The sequence below is a fragment of the Vulpes vulpes genome, chromosome 2, assembly GCF_048418805.1.
Source record: "Vulpes vulpes isolate BD-2025 chromosome 2, VulVul3, whole genome shotgun sequence".
NCBI lineage: Eukaryota > Metazoa > Chordata > Mammalia > Carnivora > Canidae > Vulpes > Vulpes vulpes.
This window is the reverse complement of record NC_132781.1, coordinates 6,803,014-6,816,860: the sequence shown is the minus strand read 5'-3', so window position 1 is coordinate 6,816,860 and position 13,847 is coordinate 6,803,014. Positions and strand designations below refer to the sequence as shown.

Genomic DNA, 13,847 nt, shown 5'->3' with positions numbered 1-13,847 from the left:
TGAGTTGGGCATTCCTGGGTGATGGACACCAAGATCCACAGGGGGACCAGGCAAAGGTGGGGGCAAGGTGGGAGGAGATACTTCAGGCAGAAGAAAGAGGAGTGTGTGCAAAGGCCCTGTGGCAGGAGGGAGCCCAGAACATTTAAGGAACTGAAAGAAGAGAGAGCAGGTGAGGGGGGCTGGGGTGGGGGTGCTAACAAGGGTTTTGGGGGACCAGCAGTAAGTGGAAGGGTCGCCAGTCACCTTCGCTGGAGTTGTGCTCAGATCGGAATGAGTTGAGGGGGAGGGTCGGAGAAAGGGAGTAGAAGAGGTAAAAGTAGAGGGATCTGAGGTGACATTGGGATGATCAGGAGGGAGAGATCGAGTTGAGCTCTGTTAGTAAGAAGAGGGGAGATTCGACCCATTAGAGAAAGTACCAACCGCAGGTTCCCAAAATGGCCAGAGGGATAGGAGGAAAGCTCAGGATTTTATATGGGGAAAGATGGGCAGAGCCACCAGCACATTTATCCTGTCTTTTCCCTCAAGCAGAATGGTCTGTGCAGCCCCAGTAGGACCAGTGCCTCCCAGAGGGGGCCGGGAGGCCCTCATTAAACAGCCAGAGCGATTTCTGGTCCTGGAAATTTCTGGTCTTGGTGCCCTCCTGGGCCAGCGCCGATAAATCTAGACTATGGGAAGGCAGAAAATTAGAATATCTCCGGTCTCAAAAACAGGGCAAGGGATGGAAAGGCTTTGGCTGGATGTTGAATCCTCAGAAAACACTAGATCATGACACAGATCACCAGTGGAGAAGGTTATAAACAGCAAGGAGCAAACGAGTCATTTTTCAGAGCATAATAAAAAAATAATAATGATAATAAAATAAATAAAGTCACTAAATAGAAGCTCATAGAGCTACAGTACATCTCATGCAGGAGCATCTCAGCTGGACGTGTGGTCCCCATGAGTGCTGCGGAGAAGCAGGGACTGGACAGTGGTGCAGTTAAGTGGATTCAAAGCCAGTTGAACATTCTGGTTGGAGGCACAGAATACACAGCAGGATGCCAAACGGTAGCCAGCGCATGTGCGTGCATGATAACAGGTGCTCCGGGCGACTCCGTCCTGTGGTCCACGCACCACTTCTCAAGAAACACTGAGCTCAGGGCTGAGGCCCCCCCCCCCCCCCCCGGGGGTTCCATCCCAGATCCTCCCTCTTGAACAAGAAAAGAAGACGTGCGAGTGTGTGCACGTGTGCATTCGTCTCCCACCCCCGCCCTCCCTAAAGTTAGCGTCCTGGGTGAAGACTCAGGAGGCTGCTTAGTGAACCTCCAGATGCCTGCCCCCCGCCCCCGGCCCACCATCACCCCGGTGGTGCGCATCAGATGAAACAAGGCAGATGACGTAGGCGAGATTTGAGATGATTTGTCCAGGCTGGAATGTTGGACGAAAACCAACTAGATGCAGTTTCACAGGGATAGACTGAAAGTTCTGCTTTTGCTTAAACAAAACAGAAACCAGCGCAGCACTACAGGAAGCAGGAGAGGCTGGGCTCGGTGGTAGTTCCCGCGAGGAACCCCACGGGTGTTGTAGAGCCATGGGGTCAGCCGTGCAGAGAGGGGGTGCCAGGGTTGGCCCCCAGTGCACGGAGCTGGATGGACACCGGGCTGTGGGTGCCTCATGGGGGGCCACGTGTAAGAGTGACAGTGACCGGTCGGAGGGGCTTGAACGTGGTGGACAGTGGTGACGTGGACCAGGGTCTGGAGGACATGCGTCTGACCTGGATGGCAGGAGGGAAGGGGGACGGGGAGCCACGTTCTGATGTCAGAAGGGCATCCCGCAGAATTGGAGGCTTCTTTCGGGCTGCCCCCTAGGACAGTCAGGAGCCAGGAGGTGGGCCTCGGCTCAGTGTAAGAAGGAACTTTCTCCCAGCTGGAAGTTTTCAGTACAGCAGGCCACCTCGTGGCTGCTGTGGGGAAGCCGAAGGAAAGGGTAGAGGATGGAAGTGGGGTCCCCCAGCTCCTGGAAGTTTCAGGAGAGACTTTGGTGGTCCTCGAGCCTCCCGATGACAGTCATCTGGGAGCTGGTGGAGGTACAGTTCCCAGACCTACTGCCGCAGAATCCCAAAGGCCAGGCCAGCAGCTCCCTCCCCCTCTCCTTGGGAGACGGTAGTAGTATTCCCCGCCTAAAGGAAATGTTCTGGAGAGCTAGCCAGGCCAGGAACCTGGCCATGAACCTTCACCCCTACCCTCCCCCACCGGGGTCACCTTCCAGAACTCCCTCCCCTCCCATACAGCCCAGGAAAGAGCTCCGTAGTCCGCAACCGACTTTCCATGGGTGTTTATGGCAGCTTCGTTCATGATCACCCAAACTCGGAAGCAACCAAGCTGCCCTTCAGCAGGCGAATGGGTAAATAAACTGTGGTCCGTCCAGAAAAATGGAATATTCTTCAGTGCTAGAGAGAAATGAGGTATTTAGCTACGAAAAGGCCTTACATGCAGATCACTCAGTGAGCGACTCCAGTCTGAAAAGGCGCCAAACTATAGGATTCCAACCATATGATGTTCTGGGAAAGGCTCTGGGAAAGGCGAAATGTTGGAGGCAGTGAAAAGAACCCCGGGTTGTGGGGGAGGGAGGGGTGGAGCACAGATTTTTAGGGCCTCGAAACTACTCTGTAGGCTGCTCTAGTGGTGGAGACTTGCCTTACATTTGCTCAAACCCACAGAATGCACGAGCCCAAGAGTGATCCCCAGGGTGGACCGTGGACTCTGGGTGATAATGACGTGTCGGTGTAGGTGGATCAGTGTGTGGAATGTACCGGTGTGGTGGGGAGTGGCGGGAGTGGGGTGGCTGTTAGGGGAGCAGGGGGTATATGGGAAATCTCTGTACCTCTGCTTAACTTTGCTGTGAACCTAAAACTACTCTAGGAGCGCCTGGGGGGTGAAGGGGGGCTCAGTCGGTTAAGCACCTGACTGTTGATCTCAGCTCAGGTCTGGATCTCAGGGTCATGAGTTCAAGTCCCACGTTGGGCTCCACGCTGATCATGGCTACTTATGATAAAATTGCTCTAAAAAATACTGGTTTTTTTGTTTGTTTTTTCATTTAACAACTTTCTCTGGGAGTCGCCTCTAACTTTGTTTGGGGTCTTGCCTGCAGTGCTGCGGTGGGTGTCGGTTTCTATGGAAATAGCGAAACCAACGACGGCGTGTACCAGCTCATCTACTCCTTGGACAACGCGAACCACACCTTCTCCGGGATAGACACGCTGGTAAGGCTCATGGGCGGCAACGGGCCGGGCCGGGCCGGGCCGGGTGCAGCCCGTGAGGTCAGTGTGCTCAGAACAAGGGCCCCAGTCACATCCCAGCCGGCTTGGCTCTGGGGGGGGAGGGCGGGGTGGCCTCCCCTTGGGGCTGCAGTTGGTCCTGCTGGGAGTAAACAGGCCATTTCTGCTCTTCAGGCAGGGAGGGGTGGTGAGGACACGGGTGAGGACCAAAGGACAAAGGCTGACTGGGTCCAGCAGGGACATGGAGGGTGGCAGGGGGGTTAGGTGGCGGCCGTGGAATCCAGCCCTGTTGACCTCGGGAGGGCTGAGCACTTCCCCATTTGTCCAAAGGGAGCCTGAACGTGAAAATCCACCCCATGGTGTTTTGTGTTCACTTCAAGTGCTGCATATGGAGTATCATGGGGTCCAGAAGATGTCAAGGTGTGAGGCTCTTCAGAGCCAACTAAGGCACCCCGAGGGGTGGCGAGGCGAGGTGTCCTCCAGACTCCGGTTCCAACTGGGGTCTCAGGACGGAGGATTGTGTGGTCTGGCCAGAGGAAGTGCTGCCCTTTGAGGGCAGGAGCCACGCTGCTGGGCCTCTGGCCTGAGTGAGACACCAAGCAGGGTTACCAGGGTTTTCTCCAACACTGACCTTGGCCTCTTGGCCCCCCGGATGCTTGTCACTTGCACCGTAAATGGCAGGTGTTTTGGGCTGTTTCCAGATTGACCCCGTGCCCCTAGAAAAGCCCCAATGGAAAAGGCGAAGGGCAGTTTTCAGGGAAGCCAGTCCCTGGACATCCACACTGTTCCCCATCCCCTCTGGACCCCAGCGGGGGGTGGGGAGGGTGTGACCTCAGCAAATGGCCAGTTTGTGTCATGGGGCAGCCTCAAGCACAAAGTCCAGCCCCAGCCAGAGCATTTGGACATTGCCCTGGTACTTGCTAGAAGAGGATTCGACCTCTTTGCCCCCTCCTTCTCCCTAAGCTCCTCTAAGGCCTTAATCCCTCAGCAGCCCTGGGAGTGGGTGGGGGCGCTTCTTAAAGAGACAGCCCTGCTGGTCCTCACACCCAGGAAGGCCGCTGAAGTGCGTCTGGCCTCAGAGAGAGCCCTTCTGGGGAGCGGAGGGTCCCATGCCAGATCGGGACACACCTGTCCTGTAGCACTTGTCTGTCACCCTTTGTGTCCACTGGTACCCATCGCTGGGAGACTGTGTCATCCAGACACTGGGCGGAGGCCACTCTATAGGGCAAGGATGGGGTGGCTGGGATGGGGCACTGAGGGTGGCCTCGAGGCCGAACCCTCGGCAGCCCTAGAGGCATGGGGGCCTCACCCTCTGGGCCCCTTCACCCTGGTGGGGAAGGGGCTCTGGTGGTTACTGCCTCTAGGCCCTGCCACCCGCTCTCCCTCCACCCACTGACACCAGACCCCCTAGAGGGGGAACCCAGACCCAAAAGGAGAGTCCTCTGCCTGGGGAAGCCCCAGAGTCGTGACCTGCACTGGTTGACTTGTGACCACCATAAGGAAAGGCCCTTGTCTCCCCCAGGACCGAGGAGAGAATTCCAATGCCATCCTGATGGGAGAGTTTGGGTTCTTTGTGTCCTTATCCCGTAAGATGAGAATGTATAGGGCGGCAGCTGGAACAAGCCCCCAGACTGGCCCATCTGCCCTGAGGGCTGAGTGCTCCAGGCCAGATGTGGACTTGCACAGCAAGCCGCACATCTCCAAACTCCCCCATGTTCCCAAAGGGAAAGGTTCTGTGTTTCCCTGGACATCAGCCCCTCGTCTTCTCTGCGCCATTCCTGAAAGTCGATGACCAGAGTCCCAGGGTTTTGTGATGGTCCAGCCAGCTAGGAGCTGCCTCCGTCCTGACGATGATCACAGCCTGCCTCCTCTGGGTGGCCAGGCATTTGCTCCCAGTGGAACGGCAGGGCTCTGGGGCCTCACTGGGAGACTGGTTTGGGCCTCGAGGTGGGCACACAACACTCCCGGTCCTGAGAGCTGCAAGGGAGGGAGCAGATTTTGGAGGGCTCCCCAGATTCGAGGGGTGAAGCCCAAACAAACACGGGGGAACGATGCTCGATGACATAATGTCAGTGAAAGTGCCTGGTAATCTACAAAGCCCCCCGAGTGGGAGTGGCTGCGACAATGCCTGCTGTGCTGTGCCTTTATTATAATTACCGTGATTATGTATGTTCCTCTAATCACCCTGAAGGAGACAGGAGGCTTGGGTTGGTGGGGGCTGGGGAGGGCAGGACTTGGAGCACAGGTCAGAGCGAGGTGGACCAGGGTTCTCCTTCCTGGACCAGAAGCCCCACCTTGTGCTCTTGCACCCTGAGGGCCCCAGTGCGGGGTGGGGCGGGGGGTGGGCACTGCCCAAGGCTCAGGCAGGCCTAACAGGGTTCTGGATCAGCTGCACACTTTGATTTGGGGAGCTCAGAAATGGTCACTTGGGAGTGCCAGCTGGGACCTTTCTGTGGCCCAGTGCCCCCCATCCACCTCCCCTCCTCCAGTAAAGGGGGAGCCTGGGCTCCAGTGACTCACTCAGGGAACCAGGCGTTCCTCTCACCCCTCGGGGTCTTAGCTTAAAATAAGGGCCCCGTGAGCTTGGCTGACTCAGATTTGAGCCACATGTTCCAGTGGCCAGGGTGGCTCCTAGGGACTGTCGCGTTAGAGCCAGCAGTAAGCCTGTGGGCAGCCCTTGGGTGAGGAATCTGGGACAGGAGAGGTTGCATTCCTGGCGCAGGGTTGGAAGCTAGTGTGTTCTGGTTTAGCCCTTCTCTCTAGAGCCCTCCCCCAAACCTGCACAGGCTCCACCCCTCGTTCCCCCGGTGCAGCTGCCCTTCTAGAAAACCTCAGTTAGTGGAGAAACTTCCTCCTCTGCTGGAGGGTTTCCTTTTTTTGACAGAGAGAGGGGTGGGGGGTGGAGCAGAGAGGGAAGAGAGGGAATCTCTAGCAGGTTCCTTGCCCAGCAAAGATCTCACAACCCTGAGATCATGCCCAGAGACAAAAACAAGAGTCAGGCTTATCCCACTGAGCCATCCAGGTGCCCCTGCCCTGGGGGTTTTCAAACTGAAGCGCGCATCTGAATCCCCTGCAGTGCTTGATAAATGCAGATTGCAGATCCCTGGGCCCTCCCCAGAGTTTCTGATTCTGTAGGTCTGGGACATGGCTGAGAATTTACATCTGGTCACCCTGCTGCTGCTGGTCCAGGGACCACACCTGGAGAACCACTCTTCCATCCTATGGGGACAAGAGATTTGACACCTGCTTGCTCACAGAGCTCTTCCCCAGGGAGGAGAACTCTGCCCCAACTCCAGGGCGGCCCTGTCTCTTGGGAGCTCTGTGTAACCCTCTAAGGACCCAGGGTGGAGTGGGGACCAGGGAGATATATGTAAGTCAATGTTGTGGTTTTATTTTTTTATTTTTTTAAAGATTTTATTTATTTATTCATGACAGACCGAGAGAGACAGGCAGAGACACAGGCAGAGGGAGAAGCAGGCTCCATGCAGGGAGCCCCATGTGGGACTCAATCCCGGGATCCCAATGTTGTGGTTTTAATTTGTTTGTTTGTTTCCTCTGGGAGGACGACAAGAGGGGAAAAGAGGGCCTGGCAGATGTTTATTGGCTTCCGTTTTTTTCAAGGAGAGATTTAAGAATCTTTCAATCTGGGATCTCTGGGTGGTGCAACGGTTTGGCGCCTGCCTTTGGCCCAGGGCACGATCCTGGAGACCCAGGATCGAATCCCACATCGGGCTCCCGGTGCATGGAGCCTGCTTCTCCCTCTGCCTGTGTCTCTGCCTCTCTTTCTCTCTCTCTCTCTGACTATCATAAATAAATAAAAATTTTAAAAAAATTTAAAAAAAGAATCTTTCCATCTTAAAATCTTTTTTTTTTTCTTATTTTTTTAATTTTTTTTTCTTAAAATCTTTCAAGGAAAGATTTAAGAAGTTAAAACTGTAGAACTATGGAAGGAGGAAAAGTCGTCTTGCAGAAAAAGTTCCCAGACCACTTGTGGGCAGCCCTTTGCTCTAAAGTCTGTTATCTGTAATAATAGGAACATAAAAATATTCTGATCTCAGCATGTGGTACTAGCGCCTTTTGGATCAATGGCTCTAAAGCGCATTGACCTTACTGAGCTGAAAGGAGAGCTTATTGGGGCGATAGGGCATCTGCTTGTGTGTCTTTTCCTTCTGCGTGAAGCCGTAAGCTCCCCAACCCGGAGCATCCCTGCTCTCTGGTATCTGTTAGTCCTTCACCAGCTCGGAAGAACCAGGGACAAGCCGGAAAATGGAACAAAGCTGCTGACATTGAAAAAACAAAACAGAACAGAACAAAGAGGGCCATTCTGTCTTCTGGGCGGGGCGTCACAGAGGAGCGCAGATGTGAAAGGCCACAAAGTGGCCCCCAAGCTCCCTACCGCGCCAGCCGTGGGTCACCAGGAGCCGTGTCTCATCGGCTGGTTGCTGGGCTGCCGCTGGGACGCTCCCGCCCGTTCCCAGTGGCATCGCATCTTCCTTCCAGACCCGGGGGTGCAACCCAAGCCCACAGACGGGGACTGGCACACGCTCGGCCTTCCAGCCACGCGTGCTTGTGGGTTTGGCCTACAGAACCTCTGAGCTGCGGACTCAGTGCAGGCTTGGAGGGCCAAGCTTGGGGTTCCTAGGCTGCCTCCCTGGGTCTGGCGGGGACCCTTCGCCTGGGCTGTTTGGCAGCACCTTCCCAGTACCAGGCCGCGTACCTGGGCTCCTTGTTGGAAAGCCAAGGACAGGACTGCCATCGTCCTTCCCTCTGTGCCATTGGAAGGAAGTCACTTCCTTCCGGGAAGGCCCTCGCAGCCCCAGCCAAGGGAGGGAGCCTGTCCCTCCACCTGGCAGGACGGCCGGGCAGGGGTGGGGGGCTGCGTGAGCCCGCAGAACAGGCCCCCCTCTCCTCCTGCCACATGTCCAGGCTCTTCAGAGGCAGGATCGGTCCCCGCGTGTCATTTCAAAGTCCTATTGTTCTGCTTTCACGCAGGCTCCGGACGCCGGGAACTGTTGCTAGGCCCACAACAAACCCTTTCTCTTGGGAGGCATTTAGAAATCCCATAGTGGGAACAAAAGATCAGGTAGCGACAGAGGAGCTTTTCCGTTAAACGTCCTATCCTGCAATCTGAAAAAGAACTTAGAATCCAAGGTGTTACGTTTTAAGGGAATCGGCAAGGAAGCAAAATGGGTTCCCCTGCTTGTTTCCTCATCCCCAGATGAGCCGGGGTCTCGGTTAAGACCAGATCGGGCCTGCCCCGGATGCAGGGACGTCAGGGCCTCGGTCCTGCTGCTGCTTGCAGGCCTCCTCCTCCTCCAGAATTAGGGTCAGGATGTGTACCCCCCTGGCTTCGGCCCCCAGGAGGCCAGATTCACAACCCTGGCCCTCCCCCAGGTGTCCGGAACCACCCAAAAGATGGAGGTGGACCTGGAGCAGCACCTGGCGCGGCTCAGTGAGATCTTCGCGGCGCGGGGTGATTATATCCAGACGCTGAAGTTCGTGCAGCAGATGGCCGGCAACATCATGGTCCAGCTCTCAGGGCTGCCCGTGTGGAGGGAGGTCACCACGGAGCTGACCGAGCTGGCCGACCAGACCGGCTACGTGGAGTACTACAGGTGAGAGGCCAGCGGGAGGGGCACCGGGGGCTCCAGCGGCCTCCCTCGTCCCAGCCTGCATCTGGGGGCCCAGGCAGGTTGGTGCTACTGCCAGAAGGCCTTCGTGAGCCGTTACTGAGGTCAGAGGAGTGTGCGTGCCGAGTAGTGGACAGCCTCCTTCTGCAGGCAGGCCCCAGAGACCCAGAAAGGGGTAAAGGAGCGGTGACGTGCCAAGATCGGGCCCTAGGGGCTGAAGCTGGCCTCCAGGGACTCCTCCGAGACCAGCATCCTCCGTGGCTGGTGCTGGGTGAGATGCCAGTGGTTTATAGGTTCCTCGCCTGCCAGGGTTTGTGGGGTAGGATTTCCCTGTGCCTACAGACCACAGGGGTGCAGGGGGCCAGGGGACGCTGGCCTCTCCGCCTGCATAGAGCTTCCCCCATGGCAACTTCTTAGCAAACCCAGAGGTGCCCCAGCTTCACTTCTGTAGAACCTAAGGGACGGGAGGCTGAGGGGCCCTACCATTGCCGTACTCAGATATGCAAACTCGGACCTTCGTAACCTTTGGAGTCCGTGTACGTCTCCCCTGCCACCCCAGACACCATCCTGGGTGAAGGCGCTGGACACGGGTCCGCTGACTGGAGACCTGCTGCCTCCCTCCGTGTGCAGGATCCTGGGGATCTGGGGCGAGCCAAAGAAGGACGAGGCAGTCTTGGCTTTGGGTGGCTCCTGGCCCAAGGGGGCTCTACACTCGTGAAGTGCACGTCTGTGCGCCGCCAGGGCCCAGTGCCTTGCAGGGTGGGAGGCTCTGGGGAGGGATGGATAAATGAGTCCTGCAGAACAAGTATCAGCTCTTTGGATCTACCCCCGACCCCCTAAATGTCTTAGTTTCCTATCAAGCCATTAGCAAATGTCAGAGGCTTCACCCGCCCCGTTGCACGATTTACTCTGGTTTTCTGGATTCATTTCTCTTTTATGAGAAAACCCCACCCCAGGCTGACTAATAAGGTCACAGAGGAAACGCTTCTGGTTGGACACACACACACACACACACACACACACATACACACATGCCCCAAACCATGTCCAGGGCTCCTCCTCCCCAACCCTCCCCCCAGGATAAAGCCAGATCTTTGGCAAGGGAAGCCCATGAAGTCAGCCCCCAGCTCTGGCTGGCGCTCCCCGCTCCCCACTCCTCATCTCTGCAGCCCCTGCATCCCCAGGGTGTCACATCCAGCTTCTTACTAGGTTTTGTGGGGATTTTTTTGTTTTTCTTTCTCACATTAAAAACTGCCTTTCTCCCAAGCAACGGAAACTCCTGACTCGGGACTGGCCGTGACCCGTGACCTGAAACAGTGGCATCTGATTAGCCCTGTGACATGAAGGCCATTCGTTTTCCGAGCGTTGGGAACCTCACTTGTGGGGGAGGGGGTGCGGGGCAGGTGGAGAGTGGGTGTCCCCTTTGACCCTGCCTTTCTCTGCGAGTGGGCCTGCAGCGAGGCCCTGTATATCCGAGGGCGTCGGACGTCGGACGCTGACAAAGATGAAATCAGTCAGAGTTTGCATGTCAAAGGGACTTATTTTTAAGATGATTTCATTAAAAATGAGAGGAAGGGTGGTGGCCGTGCATCTCAGCTGTTTTAGCGTGGGTCACTGAGGGGGTCCCCTCTGAGCCCCCGTCCGCAGCTCCCCCATTCAGGCCGAGGCAGACAAGGCCTGGTCTGAGGACACCAGCACCCGTGGCTCCTGAAAACAGATGGTGTCGTGTCCCCTCCTCCATCTGCTGTTTGCCGGCTCCTCTCCCCGGGCTGTCCTGGAACAGAAGCCTTATTCCTCGAGCTAGCCAGCCTTCTGGGCTCCCCTGAACAGACTCCCCATCTTTGCTTTCCAGATGGTTCTAGAGCAGAGCCCTCCAGCTAAGCTAATATTTTTTACCACTTTGATTACAAAGACTAAGTATCAGAGGCAATAAAAAGCCAAGCCTCTCCGAGAGGCTCATAACGGGTGTGACCGAGGGGTGTGACCGAGGCGTCCTCGGAGGCCAGATCCAGGAGAGCTTTGGGAGTAAGGGCCTCATGCAGCTCCTGCCGGAGCCAAGTTCTTGGTTAGAAACACATCTCGGATCACTGCTGGGCTCCTCTGGGAAAACACATCCGCCTCGCAGAGCTGTTTCCAGGAACTCCTTACAACACGAGGTGTGGATGCAGAGAAAACGCATTGAAACACGATCTCGAAGAGTGAGTTAGAGGCAGGCACTCCTAACCTGATTTCCTGCCCGTGGGCGCAGCAGGGAGAGGGGTAATGAGAAACCTCTAGGCTTGAAATGTGAAACCAGGGATTTGAGAGGTGCCTGGTGGCTGCAAAATGGGATCCTGAGGTCCCTTCCTGCCCTGACTCTGATTCTAGGAAAACTGGCTCCGTGATGGCGGGAGGACCCTGCACATCCCCCCACACCTCCTGCTCCAGCCCTGGGAGCCCCTGCATGCAGCAGGCCTGCCCCTCTCTGGGCAAGGAGTCAGGGGTCTTGATTAGCACCCTTTCTTGGCACTCAGCCTCCACTCATAAAGGCCGGAAGAACCTGGCTTGGCTGCCAGGTGGCCTCAGCGAGCTCCCCTCCCTCTGGGAGCCTCGGACTTCCAGCTCCACCCTGCTCCCACCCACACTCCAGACTCCTCCCCTTCCCCCTGCTGTTAATGGAGCAGGAAACCATTACTGGAGAGGAGGGCTCCATGGGTTTATTTGGCAGTTGGATCCAGAGAAAAAATGAGGGTCCAAAGACTTCCCTCTTTGGGGGCTTAGAGAGGTCCCTTCTGTTTGCCCCCCCTCCCCGACCCTGCAGTGTGGGGCTGTTAGATGAGGCTGGTGCTCAGTTCTGAGGAACCCCTGGGGATCCTCTGCAGAAGAGAAAGGAGCTCCAGGGCTTTCCAGGGCTTTGCTTGGGCTCGGTTCAACGCCTTTGGATTTAGGCACTCTGGATTCCCCAGCCCGCGCTTTCGAGGACAGGAAAGCAGGGACTCGGAGCTCCCTCGATGGGTGCCTTATCAACCCTTTGTACTTAGTGAGCAAGTAGCCTTCTACCCAGCAGTAGAGGTTTGGAAACTGAGTCCCAAGGGAGGGAGGCAGCTCGTCGGGTCTGCCAGCGGGTGTGTGACTGCCTTTCCCTGTCCACGCAGCCCTGGGGGTGGGGGGCCCGAGGCGTGAGGGGTACCCCGGGATGCCCTGGCCTGAGCTCCCTGGTGGTCAGGGAAGGATCTCCCCTGCCACCCCCGCATCCGGGCACCCCTGGCGCTAAGCCCCATGCCTGACACAAATGTTGGTGAAAGGAATGTACAGGCCCTAAGTGGTGAGTCCAGGCAGCTGGAGGGAAAGACGGGAGGCCTCGGGGAGGCCAGGCTGAGCCTTCGTCACAGAAGCAGGCGTCTTAGGGCCTTTCTGAGATCTGCGGGCATAAATGTCAGGCCTGATCTGACACCGGTGAGAGTTCTCGAGGCAGCAGGAACCAGGCTCCAAAGAAGTGCCTGCTGGGAGGCTGCAGAGAGACCACATAGACCTGCCCTGTCCGGCGCGCGCGGCCACTACCACATGCGGCACTGGGATTTAAATTACTCAAAAGCAGCTGAGATTAGAAATTAAGTCTCTGTTGCGCAAACCATATCTCCATTCTCCAGAGCCACACGTGGGCCGGGACAGAGGCAGTGGGCAGTGCAGCGATCTAGGACATGCCCGTCACTGCAGAGTTCTAGCTGACAGTACTGGTTTAGATCCTCGGTGTGACCCCTTTGTCCAGGCAGATTGGGGGGCACAGCCTCATCTCCTCTGCTCGGCTGCTGGCTCAGGGCAGTTTGTCCTAACGAAGGGTTAAGCGGGCCTGGGGGCTGCTGTGCAGGCTTCCCCGCTGGGCACCAGGTGGGGTGACACCTCCCCCTGACTGTCTGCCCATCCACCCAGATGGCTTTCCTACCTCCTGCTCTTCATCCTGGACCTGGTCATCTGCCTCATTGCCTGCCTGGGACTGGCCAGGCGCTCCAGGTGTCTCTTGGCCTCGTGAGTATCCCCGCCTGCAGGGCCGGGGAGGCGGGCAAGCATGTGGGGTGATGGTGTCCCCATCATAGAGAGATGGGGGCCTGGCCAGGCTTGGAGGGTGGTGGGGGCAGCAGCCTGAAGCCACCATCTGACGCCTCCTTGGCCCCCAGCTGAGGGAGACGGCAGCCATTGACTTACCATCTGGTCACCAAGCAAGGACTGGGCTTGTCTCCATGTGTCCCCACCGTCCCCGAGGCCTGACCACCGAGCAGCTGAAGGAATGTGGCCCAAGCATTAGAGCCTTCAGGATCGCTAATCAACACCTCCCCATAGCTTGTGCCCTCGGGGCTGTTTCTCTCCGGCCTAGGAACCTATGCTCCAGGCACTGGGCTCTATGCCTCTTGCCCAGCAGGCTGCTATTAGGGGCCACTGCAAGAGTCTCAGGGGCCAGGGGAGGACAGGATGGAGTCTCGGAGGAAGGGCACTAGAGGTTGGTGGGGTGACAGCCCTCTGGCGTTCCCGCCTGCCAGCCTGTGCCTGGATCCCACTGGCTATGCCTCTCTCCTAGGATGCTGTGCTGTGGGGTGCTGGGCCTGTTCCTCAGCTGGACGTCTCTGGCCGCTGACAGCGCTGCAGCAGTGGTGAGTGGGGGTGGGGGTAGGGGGGTGGTCTGACCAGGACCGTCTCTCCGGTGGCAAGTTGTTGTGTCCTGTCCAGAGCCCCCAGGGCAGGGCCAGCTTCCGGTCTCTGTCCCTAACCTAGAATCTCGGAACTGATGGGGCTTGGATCACCCCCACCAGCCCCCTTGCCCTTCCTATGGGGACAGAGGCCCAGAGAAAGGAAGAGGCTTACCCAAGATCATGAGGTATTGGGGGCAAAGCCAAGCTAAGACGCCTGATCCCTGACTCCTTTCCCACCCCATTGGCCCATTCCCAGCCGCTGCTTGTAAGGCCAAGCTCGGATGGCCAGGTGACCTC

The 13,847-nt window shown here is 57.2% G+C and overlaps 1 protein-coding gene across 1 annotated transcript in view; it reads left to right on the top strand.

Annotated features, from left to right (window-relative positions):
- Nucleotides 1–13,847, top strand: part of TTYH2 (tweety family member 2) — a 36,625-nt gene that overhangs the window by 9,189 nt on the left and 13,589 nt on the right. The window contains exons 3-6 of the mRNA XM_025999465.2: nt 3,130–3,241; nt 8,651–8,871; nt 12,796–12,891; nt 13,439–13,511. Of these exons, the coding sequence (XP_025855250.2) occupies nt 3,130–3,241; nt 8,651–8,871; nt 12,796–12,891; nt 13,439–13,511 (502 nt within the window). The remainder of the gene's footprint in view (nt 1–3,129; nt 3,242–8,650; nt 8,872–12,795; nt 12,892–13,438; nt 13,512–13,847) is intronic.